Genomic DNA, 22,081 nt, shown 5'->3' on the forward strand with positions numbered 1-22,081 from the left:
ACTTACTTATCGTGACGACCCAGACGAATAATCAGCGGGCTGAACGCAAGACGGTCATCGCGCGTGTCAAAACATCTCTGTCATAAGTCTACTGTTTTTCACTCTCGAGGTTCAGAGGTCTTTTTTTTTTTGTGGGCATCTTGTAGTCTCCCTATCCTATTTACGATTATTTGTACCCACCATCATATCAAATGTTATTGCCGCTAGGCTTATTGCACTACGACTTCCTCCTTAGACCGATAAAAGATTTAAATTTCTTTCAACATTTCTTAAATAAAATGACTTACGCAACTCTAATTTTGAATCCATTTCGAATCATCGCACATTCTTTGCTAATTATCTTTCAAGGTGATTGAGACGTTACCTTGAAATGATGGAATGAACATGTACGTACAAATCCATTAACTCCCATGAGCGGTAACCGGAGGAAAACAGTAAACAAAACAAATTGTTTTAACTATTAATTATGCATATTCATTTCTTTGAGCTAAAAATGTGACTTACGTAATGAGACAAAGGCATTTCGAGTTGCCATTTCCTTGGGAAAATTGAATCCTTTGAAGGTTAGCCATATGCGAGAATCCTTATCACAATTCGAAAAGGCATTTTTCACATCTTGTGGCAAGAGACAAGTGTCCCCCGGCCTTGAAAATGAACGGGTACTCGTTCATCGACAGCGGAAAAAGGGGGCGTTAATATCAACAAACGTAAAATTAAAGAATAAAAAAAAAAAAAGAAACAACATACGCAATAATTATGTAGTCCGTATATCCTATTCACAATTTACGATAAACCTTGTTAGCCAAAAATGAACTTTCAATGTGCATTAAAAGAGCAGCCATTTTCGAATCGATTCCCAACGTATTAGGTTATCGAAAGTGATACAAGTTGTCTCATTTTTCCTAGAGGCCGTTGTTGCCAGATAGCCTACGCGTTCTATTCCTAGAATGGACGCCATCTTGTCTGGTTTAGGGTTATTGCACTTGGTGCTACATGTCCATTGAAAACATGGTCTTTTTCTATTGCAACAATCAGCAAATGCCAAATTCAGAATCAGCACCTTGATTACTAAACATTAATGAGAACAGTAAACAATTTTTTTTTTTTTTTTTTTTTTTTTTTTGTGAGCTAGTTCAAAAATAGAGGCGGAAACGGACGCCTTACGGAGTCACTTAGCTACGACGAGCTGCTGTTACTGGACATTATGTGAACCCACGACCTTTGATCACCGTCCTCTGGTCAAGAACTTATTGGCTGGACACGATCCTTGGCAAGGGGGAGGGAAAGAGGAAGGAGGAGGTGATGTGGCATTGGCTGGGCAAAAAAACATGGAGGGGGAGGAGGATGTCCAACATGGATATAAAAACGGGGTTGTAGGTCATCTCGTTGCATGCCATTATAGCTTCCACAAATGTGCGCGGTGAGTTAGACTCGTTCGTGTTGTTGATGCGAGTGAACCACCCGAGTACGAGATCACACATTCTCCATTAGCGGAGCGTTCTTTTTTCATTAACAGTTGCATTCCGTCATGCGTTCGGCCATCTTTTTGGTCACGGCGCTTGTTGCAGCCTCGACAGCCAGTAAGTCATTTCTTTTGTTTTTACTTTTCAATTATTTAAATGAGTTGGCATTCAAACTCTGTAGGCCTTTGCATAATTCTAAGAGAAAAATTTTCAAGGTTATTTGATTAGAGAGTTTAATGACTTGTCTAGCCGGCATAATGAAATGCGATCCTTCGTGTTGACATGGCCAATCTGCGCATCGAGATAATATCGTTTGCGGCCATGTAAAATCAGCGATCTACTTTTAGCACACATAGAAATCATGTATGCGCATATTTAAATGTTTGAAAAATTCAACTTCCGCTTTTTTCTAAAAACAGAACTGCAAAAATAAAATTTTTGCTGAAATTGCTGTTGAACGGCACATTTTTTTCTTCCCAGTCACGATCGGGATTTGAACTTGGAAGTGACCCTTACATATTTATTTACACATATCGTATGGCTACGAAAGATTGCAACTTTGCTCTCCATGACCAGTAGCTTCTCCCCATTTGATAAAAAAAAAAAAATATATTTTTTTTTCTTTCGACCACATTTCGGCTTTAAACGTACATGTCGATAAGGAGACACGAACGTGTCTACACTCCCGAAAATGGGAACGCGTGATCAGCGAAAAAAACCGAGAAATATTTCCTGTTTTTTGCCCTAAACGTCCACGTGATTTGCTTACGTAATTTATCTTGCCTCTTTTCAGCTCCGTGGGGTTCGAGAGCAAATCAGCAATGCGCTTCTTATTGCAAGGGTAAAATATCTAAAAATAAACGCTTCATCTTGTAAAATTCCTAATCAATTTTTGTTTTGGGGACGTTCCAGAAACGAGTAAGTTTAAATACAGCGTTGGCACAATTTACAGCTATGATTACACGGGCGAAACAGCGTCCAAAATTGGCGGCACTTCGGAGCAAGAGTCCAGGTTACACATTAGCGCCCAGGCTGACTTTGAAGTCGTCTCTCAGTGCGAACTTGTCTTGCGGGTATGTCCCCCCTCCCCCCAATTGATTTCACGAACTTTTTAAATTTTAAATTTAAATTCTCAGCTTAAAAGAGTGAGCCTGGAACAATCAGATCCACAGGATGGATCATCGAGAACAATTACGGCCGGATCGGCTAATTTTGCCGCTGGGCTCGAACAACAACCGCTCGTGTTCTCCTTCCAAGACGGACAAATCGAACATCTTTGCCCGTCTGTTGACGAGTCCGAATGGGCCCTCAATGTCAAACGAGGCATCCTGTCGGCCATGCAAAACTCCATGCTGGACTTGGCCAAATCGCAACAGGTCTTCGAGGTACGGCCCATTTTCCATTGCCCAGTTAAAATCATTTGAATTTCATTTCCTTACCTTTTTAAACAGACGGACGTTGTCGGCCATTGCGAGACCAATTACACGGTAGAACATGTCGGACGGAACGGCATGTCAGTGTCACGAACCAAAGACTTGCTGGCCTGTACCGGCCGAAATGGCCATCATTCTGCGCCCATTTTGAGTACGCCCTACAGCTCTGCATCATCGATCCAATCCCTTCCTCTTCTCAAGTAAAAAAAGATTCAGAAATCTTCTCATTTCCTACATTTGAAATAAAACAATTAAAAATGAATTAAGGAGCGAGAACGAATGCCAGCAGACGATACGCAACGACCTGCTGGAGAAATCCGTCTGCACCGAAACTCATCTCTTCCGGCCGTTCTCCAACGGTCAGAGCGGAGCTTCCACTCGTATTACACAGACTTTGACCTACAACAGCGAACGTCGTTCCGACCACATTTCCACTGGTAAAATTTAAATTCAAATCCGCTTATTTTTAATTAAATAACATTTTTTTAAATAATTTTTTTTTTAGATTACAAGAAAAACAAGGCCAGTCTTCTCTTCGATGGTCCAGATGTCCAGAAGACATCAGGTGCCAGTCTGTCGTTGATTGGCGAAACGTTGAACGTTTTAGTGCAAGAAACGCGGACGGGCATTTCGCCCCAAACGCCAACCCTCTTCTCTCGATTGGTGGCCTCTTTACGTCACTTGTCTTACGCTCAACTTAGCGAATTATTTAGCAAGACTCAAGAAGCTAAAGCAAGGTAAAAAAAAAAAAAAAAAAAAAAAAAAAAAAAAAAAAAAAAAAAAAAAAAATCAATTAAATGATTCCCCTGATTTAAATATGAAAACAAATTGAATGGATAGGAAGTACCTGATGGATGCAGCTCCATTGGTCGGAACGGCCGCCAGCTATGCGCTGATGAGAGACATCATCCAAGAAGGAGGTCTTCTCTCTGATTTAGAGACGGACATGTGGTTGGCTTCTTTAGCGTTCCAGCCAAAACCGACGCTTGAAATGATTACAGCAGTCTCGGTAAAAAATTTTTTGCTTTAATTCAATTTAAATTTAAACATTAAAAAAAATAATTATGAATTTTTAATAGCCTCTGTTAGCTGACAATGCCCGTCCCAAAGCCCTGCTCTCCATTTCCGCTTTAATCCACGCTTATTGCCGCAACCATCCGGCTGGATGTCAAGAAGAAGAGAGCGTGAAACAGGCCATCGTTCACATCGAGAATCGCATCGGGATCGCGTGCCGTTCACGCGACGCAGACGAACAAAACACGATCCTTTTAGCTTTGAAAGCTCTCGGCAATGCTGGCCTCATCTTCACGTCCGCCGAAACCCTAAAGAAATGCTATCAGGTACAATTTTTCTAACTTTCATATTCAAATTAAATTTAAATACTTTAAATTCCCAATTTAATAGGAAGAAGCAAATGCGATGGTGGTCCGCCTGGCGGCCATCGACGCCCTGCGACGCGTTCCGTGCCATTTAGACGGCCGCAGTTCGCTCCTGTCTTTCTATTTAGACACGAGACAAGACTCCGAGCTGCGCATCACCGCCTACCTGGCCGTCATGCAATGCCCGTCTGGCCAGCTGCTGGAAGAAATCAAACAATCGTTAATGAGCGAACCCGTCAACCAAGTCGGTTCCTTCGTCTGGACTCACTTGACCAACTTACAAGAGACTTCCAGCCCGTCAAAACAGGCCGTCCGCCAGCTACTATCCACCGAATTCCTCCGCAACAAATTCAACACGGACGCTCGTAAATTTTCCCGCAATTTGGAAGTTTCCAGCTACTGGCAAGACCTCAACGTCGGTGGAACAGTGGAGAGCAACGTCATCTTCTCCTCTCAATCCTACCTGCCCCGTTCGGCCTCGTTGAATCTAACGCTGGACCTCTTCGGCCAATCGATTAACTTAATCGAATTGGGCGCGAGATTGGAAGGATTCGAATCTCTAATCGAATCGTTCTTCGGTCCCGGTGGATATTTTCAAGACGACGCCATTCAAACGGTGCTCCAATCGTTGCGCGGCAAACGGGCAGCTCCGGTGGACCAGCAATCGCTGAACCAACTGTCCACCGTCTTCGACGTCAAGGGACAAATGGCCGATCAGCCTCAGGGCGATGTGTACGTGCGCGTCTTCGGCAACGAACTGCACACCCATCGCTTCAAAGGGCTAGATCAGTTGACGGGCAAACCTCTTCTTCAGAATCCTATCAGCATGTTACTTCAAGCTGCTGGGCAGAAGGACGTCGATTTAAGCAAATCCGTGTCCATCATGGACGTCTCGTACGTTCTACCGACGATCGTCGGTTTGCCTTTGACTTTGAACGTGAACGCCACGGCTACGGTGGCGTTCAAAATGGGCGGAACGTTCCAGACGGCCGGCTTGACTGACATGAAAATCATCGGACACGTCAAGCCCAGCGGAACGGTTCAAGTCAACGGGTTAATGGCCATCGATGCTTCGACGTTCGGACGCAGCGGAGTCCACGTTCAAAACGTCATGCACACATCGACCGGCCTGTCCGGCAAAATGATCATCCAGGGAAGCCGATTAGTGTCCGTACAGCTCGACGCTCCAGAAGAGGCTTCTAATACGTTCAGCTTCGATTCGCGTCTCTTTTTGCTCCAGCAAAACGGACAGCAATCCATCCGGCCGGAACAAAGGACTCCAGTCAACATGACATCATGTTCGCCCGCCTGGCTGGGCAAAAAATTCGGAGCCGAACTCTGCGCTGAGCTAGAATTTTATCCGAGAAGCAAAGAAGGTCCTCGTGGGCCTTTCACCGGACCTGCCCACGCCGCCTTGTTCTTACGCAAGACGGACAAGCACAGCAGCTATCGCTTCGAGTACAAACGCGAAGGCAGCCGGGCCGTTAGTCTCGTCATGGACACTCCAGATTCCGCCATCAATCGCAGACTATCCGCTCAATTGACGCTGGATCAGCTGGCCAATAGCCTGAGGGCATCTTTCGTCTGCCCGTCAAAGAGCGTGGACGTCATCGGCAAATACGAGTACAATCCGTCAGTCAAAGGAGTTGACGTCATGTTGACAATAGATGGCGCGGAAGTCGTTTCACTCCGGACAGCCCTACGCACTGATCTCAAGGGCGCGTCCGGCCGCTACGAGCCCAGTTTGCTCATCAGCCAACGCGGCAAGGAGTTGGTCAACTTCCAGGGCTATTTCAGCTACGTGGGTCAATCGAAATGTGGCTTCGATTTCCAGTTGAAACACCTGACCGTCCGTCCCGTCCGTCTGTCCGGCGATTTCGCTAAAGATAACGAAAACAAACACGAGTTCAACGTGGCATTGAAATCTTACTTGCTGGACACTACCTTGGCCACCACCATGCGCCTCTCCGATAAACTGACCACGTGCAAAACGAAGGTCGGCTATTCGTTCACGGAAGGAACGACGCAAAGTCTGGAACTGTCGGGCAAATTCAATCGGGCGGTCAAAGGATCTTTGAAGAAGACGACGTTGGCTGGAATTGTCCAGAGTTCGCAGTTCCCTCAGTACAATGGAGACGTGTCCTGGGATGTCCAACAATCGGAAAATTACCTGGAAAACAACGTCCGATTGAATGCTGGAACACATCAATGGGAAGTCCAGCAATTGTATTCCGGCCAGCCTAGAGATCTCAATGTCCGTCTGGCCGTCGTTTGCAAACAGCAGAACATCGATTTCCTCGTCTACACCGTGTTCCAAAACACAGTCACGACCGTGATTAGCCAATCGGGATTGCGATTATCTCCAGGAAGGCAATGGAGTGGGAAGCTGGATCTGGTCCGCCAAGATTTCCAGCCTGGACGTCGCTACGGTGGACGCATCGAACTTTCATCCCCGACCGTCAGCCGCCATTTACGCGCCGACGTTGTCCAGGAAATGGCTAAACGGTGGAACGCAATTGCGGAATACTCCGTGAATCAAAAGATCGAAGCGTCCATCAACGCCATCTATGATGACCTTAGCGCAGGAATCAAATGCGAACATTCCGTTGAGGTCAAACTGCGCAGCTGGGCGGCCGATGAGCTGGACATCAACGGACTGTTCGTGGCCAGTCCTACCAACAGCGTCTTCAAATTGAACGGCCGCTATGGTGATGAGAAATTATCCAGTTCCGTCGAGTACGAGCACGTCGACACGCTGGAACACGCCGTCAGCGTTGGAATCACGCGCGGAGAAGACGCACCTGTGTTCCAGGCTAAATTCAACATTACTACTGGAACACAAAAATCGCTCACCGTCGATATCCAGGCCGATAGGCACATCACCATCGACGCTCAAATGACGTCCGACTTGGTGAGTCTTCACGTGTTCTGGAACAAGGACGTCGATCTGAGCCAGTCTTTGAGATTCACTGGAACATTAAGCGCAACTGGAGGCAATGCTCAGTTCAACTACGGCCAATGGCCTACCATTTACGTCAACATCGACAAGATCGATAAAGACCTCAAAATTCAATTGGGCTGGAACGAGAATCAAGTCATCGTTTTGCGCATGGAACTCCTTCCAACTCGCACGGCCGGCCTCCTCACCACACCGTTCGACGGGTTCCAAAGGATCACATTCGACAGCCTGCATCAAATTACAAACAAGACGATTCAAACTCGATTAGCAGTTGATTGGCCAGCACATCAATTCACCTTGTCCTTGACGGGCAGCCGGACATCGGACAACGTCCAGGGATCCATCAGATTCACGTCGACATTCCCCCAATTGGAAGACGTCAGCGCCGAGTTCCAGGCTCTCACGAGCCAACCTCTGCATCGCTACACTTTGGCGATCCAGCACGAAGGTCGCCGGGCAGAAATGTCGGCCGATTATCATCGCAAAGAATTCCATTTCAAGAGCGCGTCAGTCAGCTTGGCCACTCCAATCACGGGCTATGAATCGTTAAAGGCCAGCGTCATCCACACAAAGGCCGTCAGCCATTTCCAAACGGATCTGAAATTAGAAGGTCCGTTCTCCAGCCGGGCGGTTGTTACTGTAACGGGCAAAAATATGAAATCAGAAACCTCTGGAAATTTAGCCATCACGACCAACTTCTCCGTGCTGGAAACGTTCAACACGTCGTTCCAGCTCTTCAACAAACAAAACGAAAAGGAGCTGTCCGTCATCGGAGATTTGAACGGCCAGCAAATGTCCGCTCGCGCGGCCACTGACGTATCCGATGGCAAATTCAGGGCGGACTTGATTGTTACCAGTCCGTTCGCTAACGATGTGACCGTCTTAGTAGATCATCGCTACGAAGGTCAGAACCTGCAGAGCCAAGGACACGTCAGCTGGGCAGACAAGAAAGTGAGTTTGAATTTAGACGGGCAATTCGCACCTGGAAAAGCTATCGTAGATGCCACTCTGTCCACGCCTAAATGGAGGGCCAATGGCCGTTTGGATCACGTTAAAACAGCAGGCACGCTGGACTCGTCCATCAAGGCGGAATTCAATGGAAAGCGGATCACTTTCGTCGCGAGTTCCAAAACTATGCAAATGAACAACATCCATTTGCAAACGAAATGGACCAGTCCGTTCCAGGGATTCGAAGATCTTCGTGTTACGTTGCAACATCGTCGGGAAGGTCAGAAGACGACTACTGTCATCACGACGGCCCGCATGGAACAGGAAATCATCGTGGAACACGACATCGAGTACGCGGACCTCTTCAACTGGGCCAACCGATTAGCCATTAAGACGCCCTTCGAAGGTTTATCTTCGCTGACGGTAGATTCCAAACAATTGTGGACCAACGTCCTGGAACACGACGGCCAACTGCAAGTGAACGGAAAGAAGATGACAGTTATTATTAAAGCGGACAACAGTCAAAAGGGAAAACTGACGGCCAGTGGGTCATTAAAATCCAGTTGGTCAGAGGACGTCGTTTTCGAACTGACGCATTCCGACGACGGCCTGAAATTCCATCCGACGTTGATCATCCGCACTGGATGCGGCCAACCTATTCGCTTGGAGACGGCCTACAAACGCGGACCAGTTAATCCGAGTCTGACTGTTGATGTCATCTCACCTCTGTCCGACCCTCTGAAACTGTCCGCTTCATATATCAACAACTCGCCCGTCCGAATGGCGAAATTCAATTTGAACTGGAACAGAGATCAAACCGTCGATTGGACTGCAGACTGGGCGTTGGCCGCTTTGCAATCCTCCATCAAGACTCGTCTCACTACACCCTTCACCCGCTATAATAAGATAAAAGGAGACATCATTTACGACGTGACTGGGCAAAGAAAAACGGGCAAAATTCACTTACAACGAGATGAAAAGTCCATCTATCTAGACGCATTTGCCACTGGGCAAGGATCGATGTACCAATCGGAACTCGTCTTGTCCAGCTCGTTTTATCAAACGGTCAAAGCCAGTGCCGTGCTGGACATCGCGGGCGCTAGGGCTAGCGTCAAGCTGGACCGTGGGAACAGCCAAATCCACTTGCACGGCGGCTTGGTGATCGCACCTACTCAGACGGCCGTCACGGCCACGCTGGAAACGCCTTTCCGCGCTGTCCGTCTCGTTCAAATCGAAGCGTCTTTGAAATCCAACCAGCAATTGCAGCTGGACCTCGATTACGACGGCCAGAAAATTTCACTGACCGCTTCCCGCACTGCCGGCCCGTCCAAAGACTCCGTACGGGCAAGTTTGAAGACTCCGTTCGCCCGTCTCCAGTCCGGCAGCATCGACGCTTCTTACGACGCTTCCGGAACGGCCAAAACGGCCTCTCTGGCGCTCTCCAGGAATCAACACGTCATCCAGGCGTCCGGCCAGATCACCCTGACCGGGCCAATCAAGCTGGCCGTCAACGTGCGCGCACCTTGCTGCGGCATCAATCATTTGGACGTGACCGGCTCTTACGACGAGTCGGTAGAAATCAAAGCCGGGCACATGAAGGTGGTCCTGAACGGCGAAAAATATCAATTAGACGGGCAATTAAAACGGACCAACGGGACGGCCGAAGTGGCTCTGAAATCTCAGACGGGCTACCAAGGATACGAACAAGTCGTCCTCAACGCCAAATACGACGTCCGGCAGCCGGCCAAGACGGGCTCCATCACTTTCAGCAAGAACGAAGATCGATTCCATTTCTCTGGAACAGTAGACACGCGCAGCGCCATCCTGGACTTGGCCACGCCCATCGAACATTTAAAGTCCGTCCGATTGGAAGGCCGTTACGATCTGGAGGCGGCAACGTTGACCTTCGTCCGTAACGAAGAGGTCGTCAAACTAACGGCCGGTGGATCTCTGGACTCCCTGCTGGGCAAAATCGATTGCGGATTAGAAACACCTTATTCCGGCTACGAAAACATCAAGGCCGAGTTGGTCTACGATCTCCAGTCGGAGCACAAGTTCATCGTCCTCGATGCTGGAACGTACCGCGTCGAAATGGAATCGAACGGACGTCGTTTCGTTATCCGTTCCACAACGCCGATCGTCAATTACGAACAGCTGGAACTGATTGCAGACTACGCGCTGGACAATCGCCAACTCTTGGCGTCCGTCTTCGTGAAGAAGAACGCGGACACGTTCGAATTGCGTCTGAACGGCCTTTTGGATGTGATCAATCGACAAGCTTCCTTCGAGTTCCAGTCGCCAGTGCCTTTCATGCGAATCGTGTCCAGCAAAATGCGATGGGGCGAAGAGCACGGAAAGAAGTCCGTCTTCGTCCAAACGGCCGTGAACGATGTGACGATGGACGTCGGATTGCTTGGCCATTTCGCCCTGGATCACGTCCTCATGTCAGCGGCCAGTAAGAGCAACATCGAAGGATGGAACACCGCTTCACTGATGGCCACCTACGACGTCCGTTCTTCCATCTCAGCCGGCCTGGAAATCGAAAAGAACGGAGTCAAACAAACGTTGTCTGGAGACGCGAAGTTCGATCAGCAATCAGCTCATTTGAATATTCAAACACCTTTCGAAGGTCTGCGTCTTTTGGGCGTCAAGGGCACACTCATCGACACTTCAAAGGCCAACGTCAGTACCGACCGGACAGCCACACTGCACCTGGAACACGAAGGCGTGTCTCAAGATTATCGATTTGCTCTGAGCTTCGATCCTGAATCAGCTGATCTGAGCATCGAAACGCCGTTCGAACATTACGCCAAAATGTCCGTCAGTGCCCGTTTCGTGCTGGACAAGCCGCGCAAGATGATCAACCTGATCGTCACGAAAAATGAACATCAAATCGAATTCAAAAGTCAATTGATTAAAGGAGATATCGAATTGAAATTGATTACCACTTGCCTTGGGTACGAGAACATGGCGATGGCCGGCCGTTACGACTTCACATCGCCGGCCAAGACGTTAATCTTGAAAATGAGTCTGAACGATAAAGCCATTCAGTTGAACGGATCCCTCGAAGATTTGAAAATGACGATTGACGTAACGACACCTATCGTCGGTTTCGAGTACGTCAGTTTGCACGGAGACGTCCAGCTCAAATCCAAAACAATGCGCTTGATGCTGGAACACAGCGGGCAACGCTACGAGGCCAGCGGGGCATTGACTGGAAATAAACTCGTCGCTCAGGTCAAAACGCCCGTGGTTGGATACGAAGTGATGGACATCAGCGGCCGCTGGAACGAACATCACGTTGAGTTCGGTCTGACCAGTCCATCGCTGGGCAAGGTCATCGTATCAACAGAATTCGACCTGGATAGCACGTCCGTTCAATTTGGACGGGTCGTTTTGACACATAACGGAGTCATTTACCGCAATGAGTTGGTGGCCAAGTTGGCCGACCCCTGGACAAATGGAGAAGTCCTTCTCGGCGTCCAGCTTCCTCTAGACGGGCTGCGTAATGTGAAATCGAGATTTGATTACGATCTGGCCTCAAACGAGAAGACGTTGGCCATGACTCTTGATACTACTGCCCAGCACTATGAGGCGACAGCTAAAATCAGCTGGAACAAGGAAGCCGGACGGGCAGTTCTTCACGTCCAAACGCCTGTGCCTAGCTGGGAAGAGATCGACATGAGTGCTGGATACGATTTGATGAAGAAAACTGTTTTCGTACTGACCGAACGCAATGGAAAGTCCGTCGCTTTCGTCCAGGCTTTAGCCACCGTGTCGGCCATGTCCAGCATCCTGTCCGGATCCATCCACGTTCCTTCCCTGTTGGCCGAAGACATTGAAATGATGGCTGCTTACAACGTGGCCAGCGATGCGGCCGATGCAAAAATCAAATTCTGCTCGCACGAGTTCCTCTTCGACGGACAGCAGAGCAACAACTGGACAACAGCCATGGCCACCGTTTCCACCACGTTCAATCAGCTTCAAAGCGCCCAGCTCAATTGGAACGTTATTAAGAAAACAGCGTCGTTCCATCTGAACGGCCTGAAAGCCACGCTGGACGGACGGATTCAAAGTCCTCGAGATGTCGGCTTCAAAGCGACGCTGTCCGACCCATCGCTGGGCATGCACGCTGCCGAAATCGAATGGAACGTGATGTCCGACAAGTTCGTCAGCCGGGCAGAGTACACGAACGGGCAACACAAGCGATTGGGAGCGAATGCGCTAGTCAATTTCTCCATCGAGAAAGGCGACTATCAGCTGACCGTCTTCACTGGAATGGCCGATGTCGAGGATGTCCACATCGCCGGCCGTTGGATTTCATCGGAAAAAATCAGATCGGAATCGGCTCTTCACTGGGCCGGCATCAAGAAATTCGAGGCCATCTTTGACGGGCAATTTTCTGCTATGCGTTCCATTGCCCGTCTGACTGTGTCAACACCACAGATGGACGCAGTCACGACCGAAATCGAATACGACTTCGTTCCAGCTGAAAGATCCTTCCGTTTCAATTACAATTCTGCAATTCAATTAAAGACTTTAATGACAATCGAATCGTTGATCCAATGGACTGGAAAAATCGATTTCACCCTCCATTCTGAACAATATTCAGCGACGGGCAAGTGCAACATGGAGCCCAGCTCGCGTGTCAAAGAGTTCTCCGTCCTGCTGGACAACATCGATCTGCCCGTCTCAGCATTGCGGATGACCATGGAAGAGAAGAGCGAACGCATCATCCTCAACGCGTCCATCAAAGGCCCTGCATTTGAAGATGAAATCAAGTTCCATGGCCATTACGATACGAGTATGGGATTGAACGCCATCGCCAAACTCAGCTGGTCCGGCGATAAGAACGTCCAGGCAAACATTTTGATGAACGCATCCGAGTTATCCAGCGAATTGCTGACACCCTTCGCTGGACTGGAGAAGACCAGCCTGTCCGTCAAATACGATTTCGGCCAGCAAAAGCAGACGATGGATTCCATCTTCGTATGGGCCGGACGCAACGTTACGGCTTCAGCCACGTGGCAACTGGAAGACGGAATCGTCTTTTCTGTCCGTTTCACCACTCCGTTCCAGGGATTCGAACAAGTCGGACTGAGGGGATCTTTCCTGTAAGGGTCGGACTACAGCACGACGTTGTACTACACCCGAGCTGGAAAAATCATAGACATTCAAGGTAAATTGACTTCAAACACAGCCGGATCGATGGCCAAGATTACCTTTGCTGGAGAGAACGAGCAATTGTCCGCCGTCGTTGAATACGACGTCCGTCTTCCAAAGAAGACGGCCTCACTGACTCTGAGCCGCGGGGCCAATCAGCGCTTCACTTTAACAGCCGCAGGCGAATACGCAGACAAGATCAATGGAATCCTAACTGTGGAAACCTCATCTAGCTCGCCGGTGCGCATCAGTTTGGAAGTGGATCCCGTCGCTGTGGAAAAGAACGGCCGTCTGACTCTCGAATGGGGCCAGCAACAGAAACTGGAATTGATGGGTGGCGGGACGATCAGTAAAAGCGCCAGCAAATTCCGTCTGGCCGCTCAAACGCCTTTCGATGGATTCAAGAAGATCATGGTCAACAGCCGGATGAATCAGAAGATCGTCGAACTGTCCGTCGAATACGGCCGCAATCGCAAACTTCATCTGAACGGCCAATACAGATGGGATCCCAGGCTGTCCGTCTACTCTTTGAACGGCACTCTGTTGACGCCTTGGCTGGAACACACCTTGTCCGGACAAAGTTATTTGGACCTGAACAATGGATTCCACGGGTCGTTGTCCGTGCTTCCGGCTCCAGAAAAGATATACAGCATCAACGCCATCTATCGGCGATCCGGTTCACTAGAAGCCACGATCCAAAGTCCTTGCGATTCGCTGCGACATGCAAAGATCTCCGGGCATTTCGAGACTGACATACGCAAATCCATCAAGCGGGTGGCTGCTGGTGTCGAGTACAATGGCCGTCAGGCTTCGATCGAAGGCCGTTTGACTGGACAGCAATCCCGCAACGCTTTCGTTAAAGGTTCCTGGAACAATAGGGTAGCAGTGGTGGAAACATCGTATCACAAAGATCAACTCACATTCAACATGGCCGCCAACGTCTCCACACCGTTCCAGGGATACGAGTCATGGGCGGGCCGTTTCGGACAGACAGCAAATGGCCAGCAGCGCGATGTGACTTTACATCTGGCAACGCCGCTAGCCATTCTCCCAACGCTCGACATCGACGTTCAAGCCATCCTCGAACCTGGAAAACGCATGGACATTAGCACTTCAGCCTCTGCCTTGGGCCATACGGGACGGGCTAAATTCCAAGTATCAAAGAACGTCAAACTTTACGTGGCATCGCTTGAATTGGACATCCCGTTCATCCAAGTCCTCCGCTCGGTCAACGTCCGCGCCGAATGCCAAATCGATGGCTGGAAGAACGTCGTGTCCACCGTGACGGCCGGTGTTCCAGCAGGTGAATACACCGTTAAAGGATCCATGTTGATTGGCAAGTCCAGCTTGAACCTGAACGCCGGAATCAAGACGCCATCGTTCGCCAAATCCATCGAAATGGGCGCTGGATACAACGCGGCCAATTTGGACCTCGTCCAGGGCGAAATTTTCGTCTGGGACAACAAACTGGAAGGCCGTTACGAGAAACGCGGGAACCAAATCAGCGTCGAGTTGAGTTCCAACTTGCCGGACTTGAAGTTATCGCACAATCGAATCAACTTCGAAATGAGTTATCGTTCACCTCGTCAACTCCAGGCTTCCATCTCTTTCATCACCGTGCACAAATCGCACACCGTGTCCGTGTCCTATCAATTGGCCGGCAGCAAATTCACTGGACAATTGGACGTGGACACTCCCATGTTGCAATCTAAGAAGATCATCTCGTTAAAAATCAATTACAGCAGTTTGGCCGCTTTGACATTCGAAGGCCGATTCGTAGATGGACAGAGTACCTGCGAATTGACGGGCTCCCTGCGTCTGGCCGGCGAAATGGTGCACGGACAGGCTAAATTGAATTGTCCCATGTTTGGAACGCTGGCTGTCGAAGTGACGGGCAATCCAGCGGAAGGTAAATTGACCATCACAGCGGGCAAGGCCGTCCATCGAGTGGGATACAAACTGATGACGAACAACGATGGGTACGATGGAACAATCAACGTCGAATCTCCTTGGATTCAACCTGTCCATCTGAGAGGCATTTGGATGCTGGGCGACGTCCAGCAAGGACAGGCTTCACTGACAGTCCGTCACGGCGAATCGGCCCATTCCGTGTTGGGCGATTACCTCCGTTCGGCCGGTGATAAAATGGCTGGATCTTTCAACGTGGCATCGCCATTGTTGCCCGGCAAACAGGCCAGCGTGCAATTGCAATACCAGCCGTTCGATTTGAACGTCCAGCTGGACGTGATGGGACAATCTCATCGTCTCGTCGGACTGTTACAACGTTGGCCCAGCATCAACGGTAAGGTCCAGTTAGATTCGCCCGTCCTTCCCTGGAAAACGATGGCGCTACACGCCCAGGCCGAGCGCAACGTCCGCGATTTCCTCCACGGCCAGGCCAACATCACCGCCAGTTACGGCGAGCAAAGTTTGGGTCTTGCCGGACAGTTCCGTTATGCCCAGTGGAGCGATTTCGAGGGATGGATGGAACTCAACACCCCGTTCCAGGGATTGACCATGGCCCGCGCCGATTTCCAGCTCAGCGCCATCAACGCCCAGCGAGTCAACGCTTCCATCAATTTCCAGTCATCTCACGTCGTTCTTCCCCGGGCTTCTTTCAACGTCCAGTACCATCTAACAGAGTCCACGCTGGAAGCTTCTGCCACGTTGAACACGCCGTTCACGCGCTGGGAAACGGTCGGATTGGCCCTGAACGTCCCGTTGTCTTACAAAAACGCCAAGGCTTTAGGTTCCCTAACACTGCCGGGCGCCCAATATTCCATTTCCGGATTGGTATCCACCGGAAGTCGTCAATTCCTGACAGAATGGAACCTCGATTATGCAGGAAAGAAATTCGGAACTGAACTCCTCTTTAAAGCAGACGATATTTACCAGGCTAAAGTGGACGTAGTGACACCCATCCGCGGATTCGAGAATTATTCCTGGGACGTCAAGGGCCAGGCGAATGTCCGTCGTTGGGGAGAAGCCACGGCTTTCCTCGACTGGAACGGCAAACGGATCGAGTTTAGTTCCAATGTCAAAGTCGAGCCTTTAGCTTATATCGCCGTTGTCCAGCTCAATACTCCGTTCGTCGATTTCGAACGTTACGCTGTCCGTCTCCGTCTGGAGGGAACGGACCGCAAGACGCTCCAAGTCGAAGTCGAATCGCCCGGCATGCGAGTTGGAGCCGATTTCGATTACGTTTTCAATTCCGCGACGGATTTCGTGGGTAAAGCGTCCATCCGGACACCTTTGGCCGGCTACGAATCCTTCACTTTGCATCTGTCCAACCAGCTGGGCGCTTCTTCTTATTCCGCTAATGCTGAAGCTCGTTTCGCCGACTACGGATTGGCCGCTAGCATTGAAGGTCTCATCCGCGAAGGCGGGTTCCAGGCTCAGATGGACGGACGCTACAACGACCGCGTTATCGTCCTCAAGGCCGGCGGATCGCTAGATGAGAAACGCGTCACTTGCAACGTCGATCTGATCACGCCCTTCGAAGAATTGAAAAGCCTCGAGAGCTTCGTCCAGCTGGAAAAGGACTTTGCTGAAAGCAAAGGCTTCGGCTTGAGCGTGAACGGACGCCAGTTGATGCTGGTCACCTTGGCCAAACAAACGGACGGCGTCCAAGTCCTCCAGATCAAGAATCCCTGGCGGCCAGTTGATCTTTCATATTCCTGGGAAAAAAGGGCTGATTTAATTCATTATCAGGCCCAGCTCTGCTGGGATCTTAACCGCCGCACATCGGCAACGCTGGGCGGACGTCTGGTCATTCAAACATCGTCTTACGGTCGTCAAATTAGCGTTAAGACCATCACTCCTAGCAGGGAATTCTCTTTGAACTACGCGCTGGAACTGACGTCAGCCAAAGTGGATCATTCAATCAGCATCTCGTGGGCCGCGGATCAATCTGTTGGGTACAGAATTTTAGCTGAAAATGGTTCGACAAGAAGACGTGCTCAATTGAACGGATTAATCCGTATGGACTTACCCGCTCGCTCGTTCCAGCTGGAATCTCAGCACTCGGGAGGGGAAACAACCGCCACTCACGTGGAATTCCAGTGGGACGCTGCTAGAGATCCGTCCAGACGTCTGGGAGGTCGACTGGAAACCCGTCACGGTCGTCAGATCCGGTTGATCTTCCTTCATCCGGAACTGGAACGCGACATCGTCCTGGAAGGAGAATACAATCGCATCGATGATAATCAACTGACAGGTAAAATCGAGTTCATCTACTCACCGCTAGATGGCCACCGTCTAACAGTGGAAGGATACACAACAAGCGAACAAGACACTGGCCGTTCCATCCAGCTCATTATTTCGCATCCGGCTTCCAACACCGACTTCCGCCTGACAGCCAATGGCAAAAGAAACCCTGGGGCTGAATTCCAAGCTCGTTTCGACTACAAAGATCGTTCAAGGACGTCCCGTTTCCTCCAGCTCGGTGGTAAAGTCCTTCCGGAACAGAGACGCATCGACCTGGAAGCCCGGACATCTGAAAAATCATTGACTTTGACCAACGCTTTCGTTTCATCTGGAAGTTCTTACAATTTGGCTTCCAGGACTTTGGTGAACGACGCAGTCGCGTTGGCCGTGGATGCCCGTCTGGAAACGTCCGCCCTCCGCCCGACTTTGCAAATCGATGGATCCTACGCCGGAGGCAAATCGTTCAACTTCATGGCCGGCATGCCGGATAGACGTGAGGTTACCGTGCGAGCTATCCGGGACATCCACGGACGGAAGATCGTCGACGGACTCTTCCAAGTCAAATTAAACCAGACGGACCTGCTCTCTTCACGCATTTATTGGCGCGCGGCCTCCAAGACGGAACTCCGCGATGCGGCCGTTAACGGCCTCATCAACATCTTGGCCGCTTGCGAATCTTTCGCTGATGACGTAGCCAATTTCGCCGCTAGCGAATGGACGGACAAGTGCTCTTCTCTAACTCCAGCAGCCCGGCTCATTTCCCAACGGCTGACGGACAGCATGAACCGAGAGATTAACCTCTTCCGCTCGGAATTCAACCAGTTGGCGGATGACGTCATGGCCATGTACAAGCGGAACGACTTCTACCTGCAAAACATCGTATCGACAATGAAACAAGTGGCTGCTTTGGCCCAGCCTTTCATCGACCGGACCGTGGCTAATATTCAAGCTATTAGCCGGACGCTTATCGGAGAAACTACGTCTTTCTACCGGGCAATCGTCAGCACTTACACGTCATTGACTCAAGTGGCTTTCTCCGGTTACCAGCAATTGTCCAGCTACGTGTCCAGCGGTGTCTCTGAAGTCGCTCGCTATTACAGCCAGTTGGCCGGCGAAGTGATGAGTTGTTTGCTCCACTGCGAATCCGTTGCATCGAGAGCTTTCCAACGCCTCCAATTGTTGTTCCAAGACTACGCTGGCCGGCTGGAAACTGTCGTCATGGAACAAGTGGAACAAATCCGCCTCCAGTTGATCGACATGGCCAAGTCTTACGCCGAAAGCTTCCAACCCTACACTCAATACTTCAACCAGGGGATGGAACGCGCCCGCGTTTTCTATTTCGAAACATTGGATGACATTAACGGTACGTTCTGGAACATTTGTGTTTGTTTTACCTATTTAATTGTTGAATTTTTTTTCCGAACTCAGAAATGCGCCAAATGATTCACGATCATTTCGTGACATACCCCATGTTCCAGCGTTTGCATGCAATCTATTTAGAATACGCCAGTTGGCTGGAAGAGTTCCACGCTCAAGATTACATCGACGATTGCATCACCTATTTGAACCAGTAATTACAAAATGAAATATTATCATTAGTACCTTTAACTAAATATTAATCGTTTAAAATAAAGGATGAAAGAAGAAATCAAGGAAAAAATCAAGATCATGACAGCCCATTACCAACCTTTGATTGATCCAATGATCCAGGCTTTCCACGGACAAATGGAGGCCTTCAAACAGTTGCCTGTCGTTATTTACATCAACACGACCGTCGATAGAATCTATCAGCAACTCAACGAGCTCTCCAAATACATCGAACTTGAAGCTAAACTCCGCCAAGTGTTGCGCGATGTCCTTCAACACACCGACCGTCTCACCACTCAACTCATCAAGGACCTCAAGGTATCCTTCCAGCTAAAATCTAATAAAAAACAAATTGCAATTAATATTTAAACATTTAAAAAATAAAAGGGTTCACTCACCTTCATGATAAAGCCAACGATCATCATCGATTGGGAATCTGGCCGTCTGGAATATTCACAACGTTTGCCATTCACTTGGGAAGACTTCTCTCAATTGCCACGCATCCGCGAACTTCCGCTGCTCAAGAAAGTCGGCACGGCCAAGAAGAATTTCCTGCGCGAAATGGATTACAGCCAATTCTATTTCAACGCGATGAACATGCTGGCCACTTACAGACCCATGCGCATCCAATCCATCTTGCCACCCTTCGGAAGCCGGGCTTTCGTGGCCGGAACGCAGCACTACATGACGTTCGATAGGCGTTTCTACGAGTTCGCCGGAGAGTGCAGCTACCTGCTGGCCAGCGATTTCTTGCGAAACGATTTCAGCGCCATCGTTAATTACGAAGGAGCCGGAGGCAAAGTCACACGCAAATCGCTCACCATTTTAAGCGACCATCGACAGGTTGAAATCGATTCCAGCTTCAGGGTGACCTTAAACGGACGTAAAATCGAAATGCCTTTAACGTACGAAAGTACGACAATTACTCGAGACGGACAACGATTGATTGTCACCAACACCAAATCGGGATTCCGCGTCGATTGCAATTTGTACCGCGACATTTGCTCCGTTCACGTTTCCGGCTGGAGTTTCGGCAAAACCGGAGGCCTTTTCGGCGTCTACAATAACGAGCCCGCCGACGATTTCCTGACTCCGTTCAGGCAACAAAGAACCGACGAAGAAGTCGACAGTTTCGCCAACAGCTGGAAAGTCGGCACATCCCGTTGTCGTGTCCGCAATTTCGCCGTGACCCGACCGGCTCCGAGCGCTCGCAACAGCCGCTTGTGCGACCAGCTCTTCTCCGATGAGCAATCCGTCTTGAGACCCTGTTTCCAGATGGTCGATCCTGCTCCATTTGCTCGTATGTGCCTCAACGACTTGGCAACTCTGGAAAACAGCCCGAAAAAAGATCTCGGAGTCTGCACGGCCGCTTCCGCCTACGCCAACGAATGTCGTTTCGCCGGTTTGGACCTCTTCGTTCCACCGCAATGCGTCCGCTGCGAATTGGAAGATGGTAAAGTCATGGGATCTGGTGAAATCAAGACGTTCCAGAATGACGCTCCACGATCGGCCGATGTCGTCTTCATCGTCGACCAGAAACCTTGTCTCAACGGCACCCGACTCTCTTACCTTCCGGCCGCTATCGACGCCGCTCTGAAAGAGCGCGGCATCCAGCAGAACCGTTTCGCTGTCGTTAGTTACGGCGGACGTGGAGGTGATGTGTTCCAGAAACCCCACATCCGTACGGCTGATGGAGGCCAGATCTGGTCTCATCGTAAAGGCATTCAATTAGCCCTGGAAAATTTGATATTGGCTGATCAACAATCTGCAACATCGGACATTCACGCAGCTTTACGTTACGCTGTTAATTTACCGTACCGAGTCGGAGTTTCCAAACAGTTTGTTTTGGTTTCGTGTGGCGGAAACGAATGTCAGGCCAGTTCTTACGCCGATACGTTGACCCTGTTGATTGAAAACGACGTCAAACTTCACTTACTTCAACCGCGTGATATCATCGTGAAAGGCAAAAACAGTTCTGATGAATTAAAGGTAAAAATTCAATTTAAAGATTAACTAACAATCATGAATATCTTATGCAAACTTGATTACCGGGGTAAAGAACGTCTTCGGATTTGATGCTGAAGAAGTTTACACGGTGCGAAACATCCGCAGTTTGAAAGGTGATCGAGAATTGCGACGCCAACTGGCCATGCCCAAGGATTTCTGCACTCCATTGGCTTTAGAGACGAACGGCACCTTGTTTGACCTGAAGAAGATGATGCCTGGCCAGCAACAGCAACAAACTAAAAAGTTTGTCGACATCTTTGCTCGTAGAGTTGCCGCCACCGGTGAGCCCAGTCCGTGCCAGCGATGCGACTGTATCGGCGACCGTGACGGTATTGGATCGATCCTCTGCCAACGTTGCGTTTCTCCAGTCATGGAACGCCTCGACAAGGTAAGAAATGGCAAATAAAAGTTAATTCAAATGGTTGAAAGATTTACATAATCAGGTCTGGGAGCAATTGGTTTACGAGAATGAGATGGCCAATGCTGCAGATGTAGAAGAAGTAACAGTTAGTCAGATCCAAGACACATTGCTGGATCCAATGGACAAGGTCAGCAGACTCACCACCACACCAATCACCAAAGTGATTAATTAGAATTTCAATCTTCTGTAGAAATTCCTGTAGGTTGCTGTCACCGGTGTGTACTGCCTTAATTTTTGTTTTTTTGTTTCTTTCTTTAAAAAAAAATTATCTTCCGGTTAAGCTAAAACATTTTTTATCACTAATACTCTTCCATTTTTACCCTATAAATCCGACCGTGTCTTTACAATCCCAAACTTTTGTATATTAGTCGTCTTTTACAATATACACAATTAACAATAATACTTTTCTTTGATTATCCTGTTGAGCCACTGTTATGGAATGGCTATTTCAATGACTAATACACTCTTTCTAACCATTTACCTCAATATTTCACTCAACGAAACGACGACGTTGC

At 49.2% G+C, this 22,081-nt stretch overlaps 1 protein-coding gene across 1 annotated transcript; it reads left to right on the top strand.

The window, feature by feature from the left end:
* Positions 1-1,438: 1,438 nt before the first annotated feature.
* On the top strand, positions 1,439-22,042 carry LOC130695590 (uncharacterized). Its single transcript, XM_057518755.2, is given in 15 exon segments — positions 1,439-1,580; positions 2,257-2,304; positions 2,376-2,536; positions 2,600-2,848; positions 2,915-3,096; positions 3,164-3,333; positions 3,402-3,633; positions 3,737-3,905; positions 3,976-4,236; positions 4,301-18,914; positions 18,980-19,121; positions 19,186-19,456; positions 19,526-21,127; positions 21,198-21,533; positions 21,589-22,042. Coding segments are annotated over 15 exon segments (18,639 nt in total). The 5' UTR covers positions 1,439-1,528; the 3' UTR covers positions 21,739-22,042.
* Positions 22,043-22,081: the final 39 nt, after the last annotated feature.

Source organism: Daphnia carinata, chromosome 7, assembly GCF_022539665.2.
Source record: "Daphnia carinata strain CSIRO-1 chromosome 7, CSIRO_AGI_Dcar_HiC_V3, whole genome shotgun sequence".
Classification (NCBI taxonomy): domain Eukaryota; kingdom Metazoa; phylum Arthropoda; class Branchiopoda; order Diplostraca; family Daphniidae; genus Daphnia; species Daphnia carinata.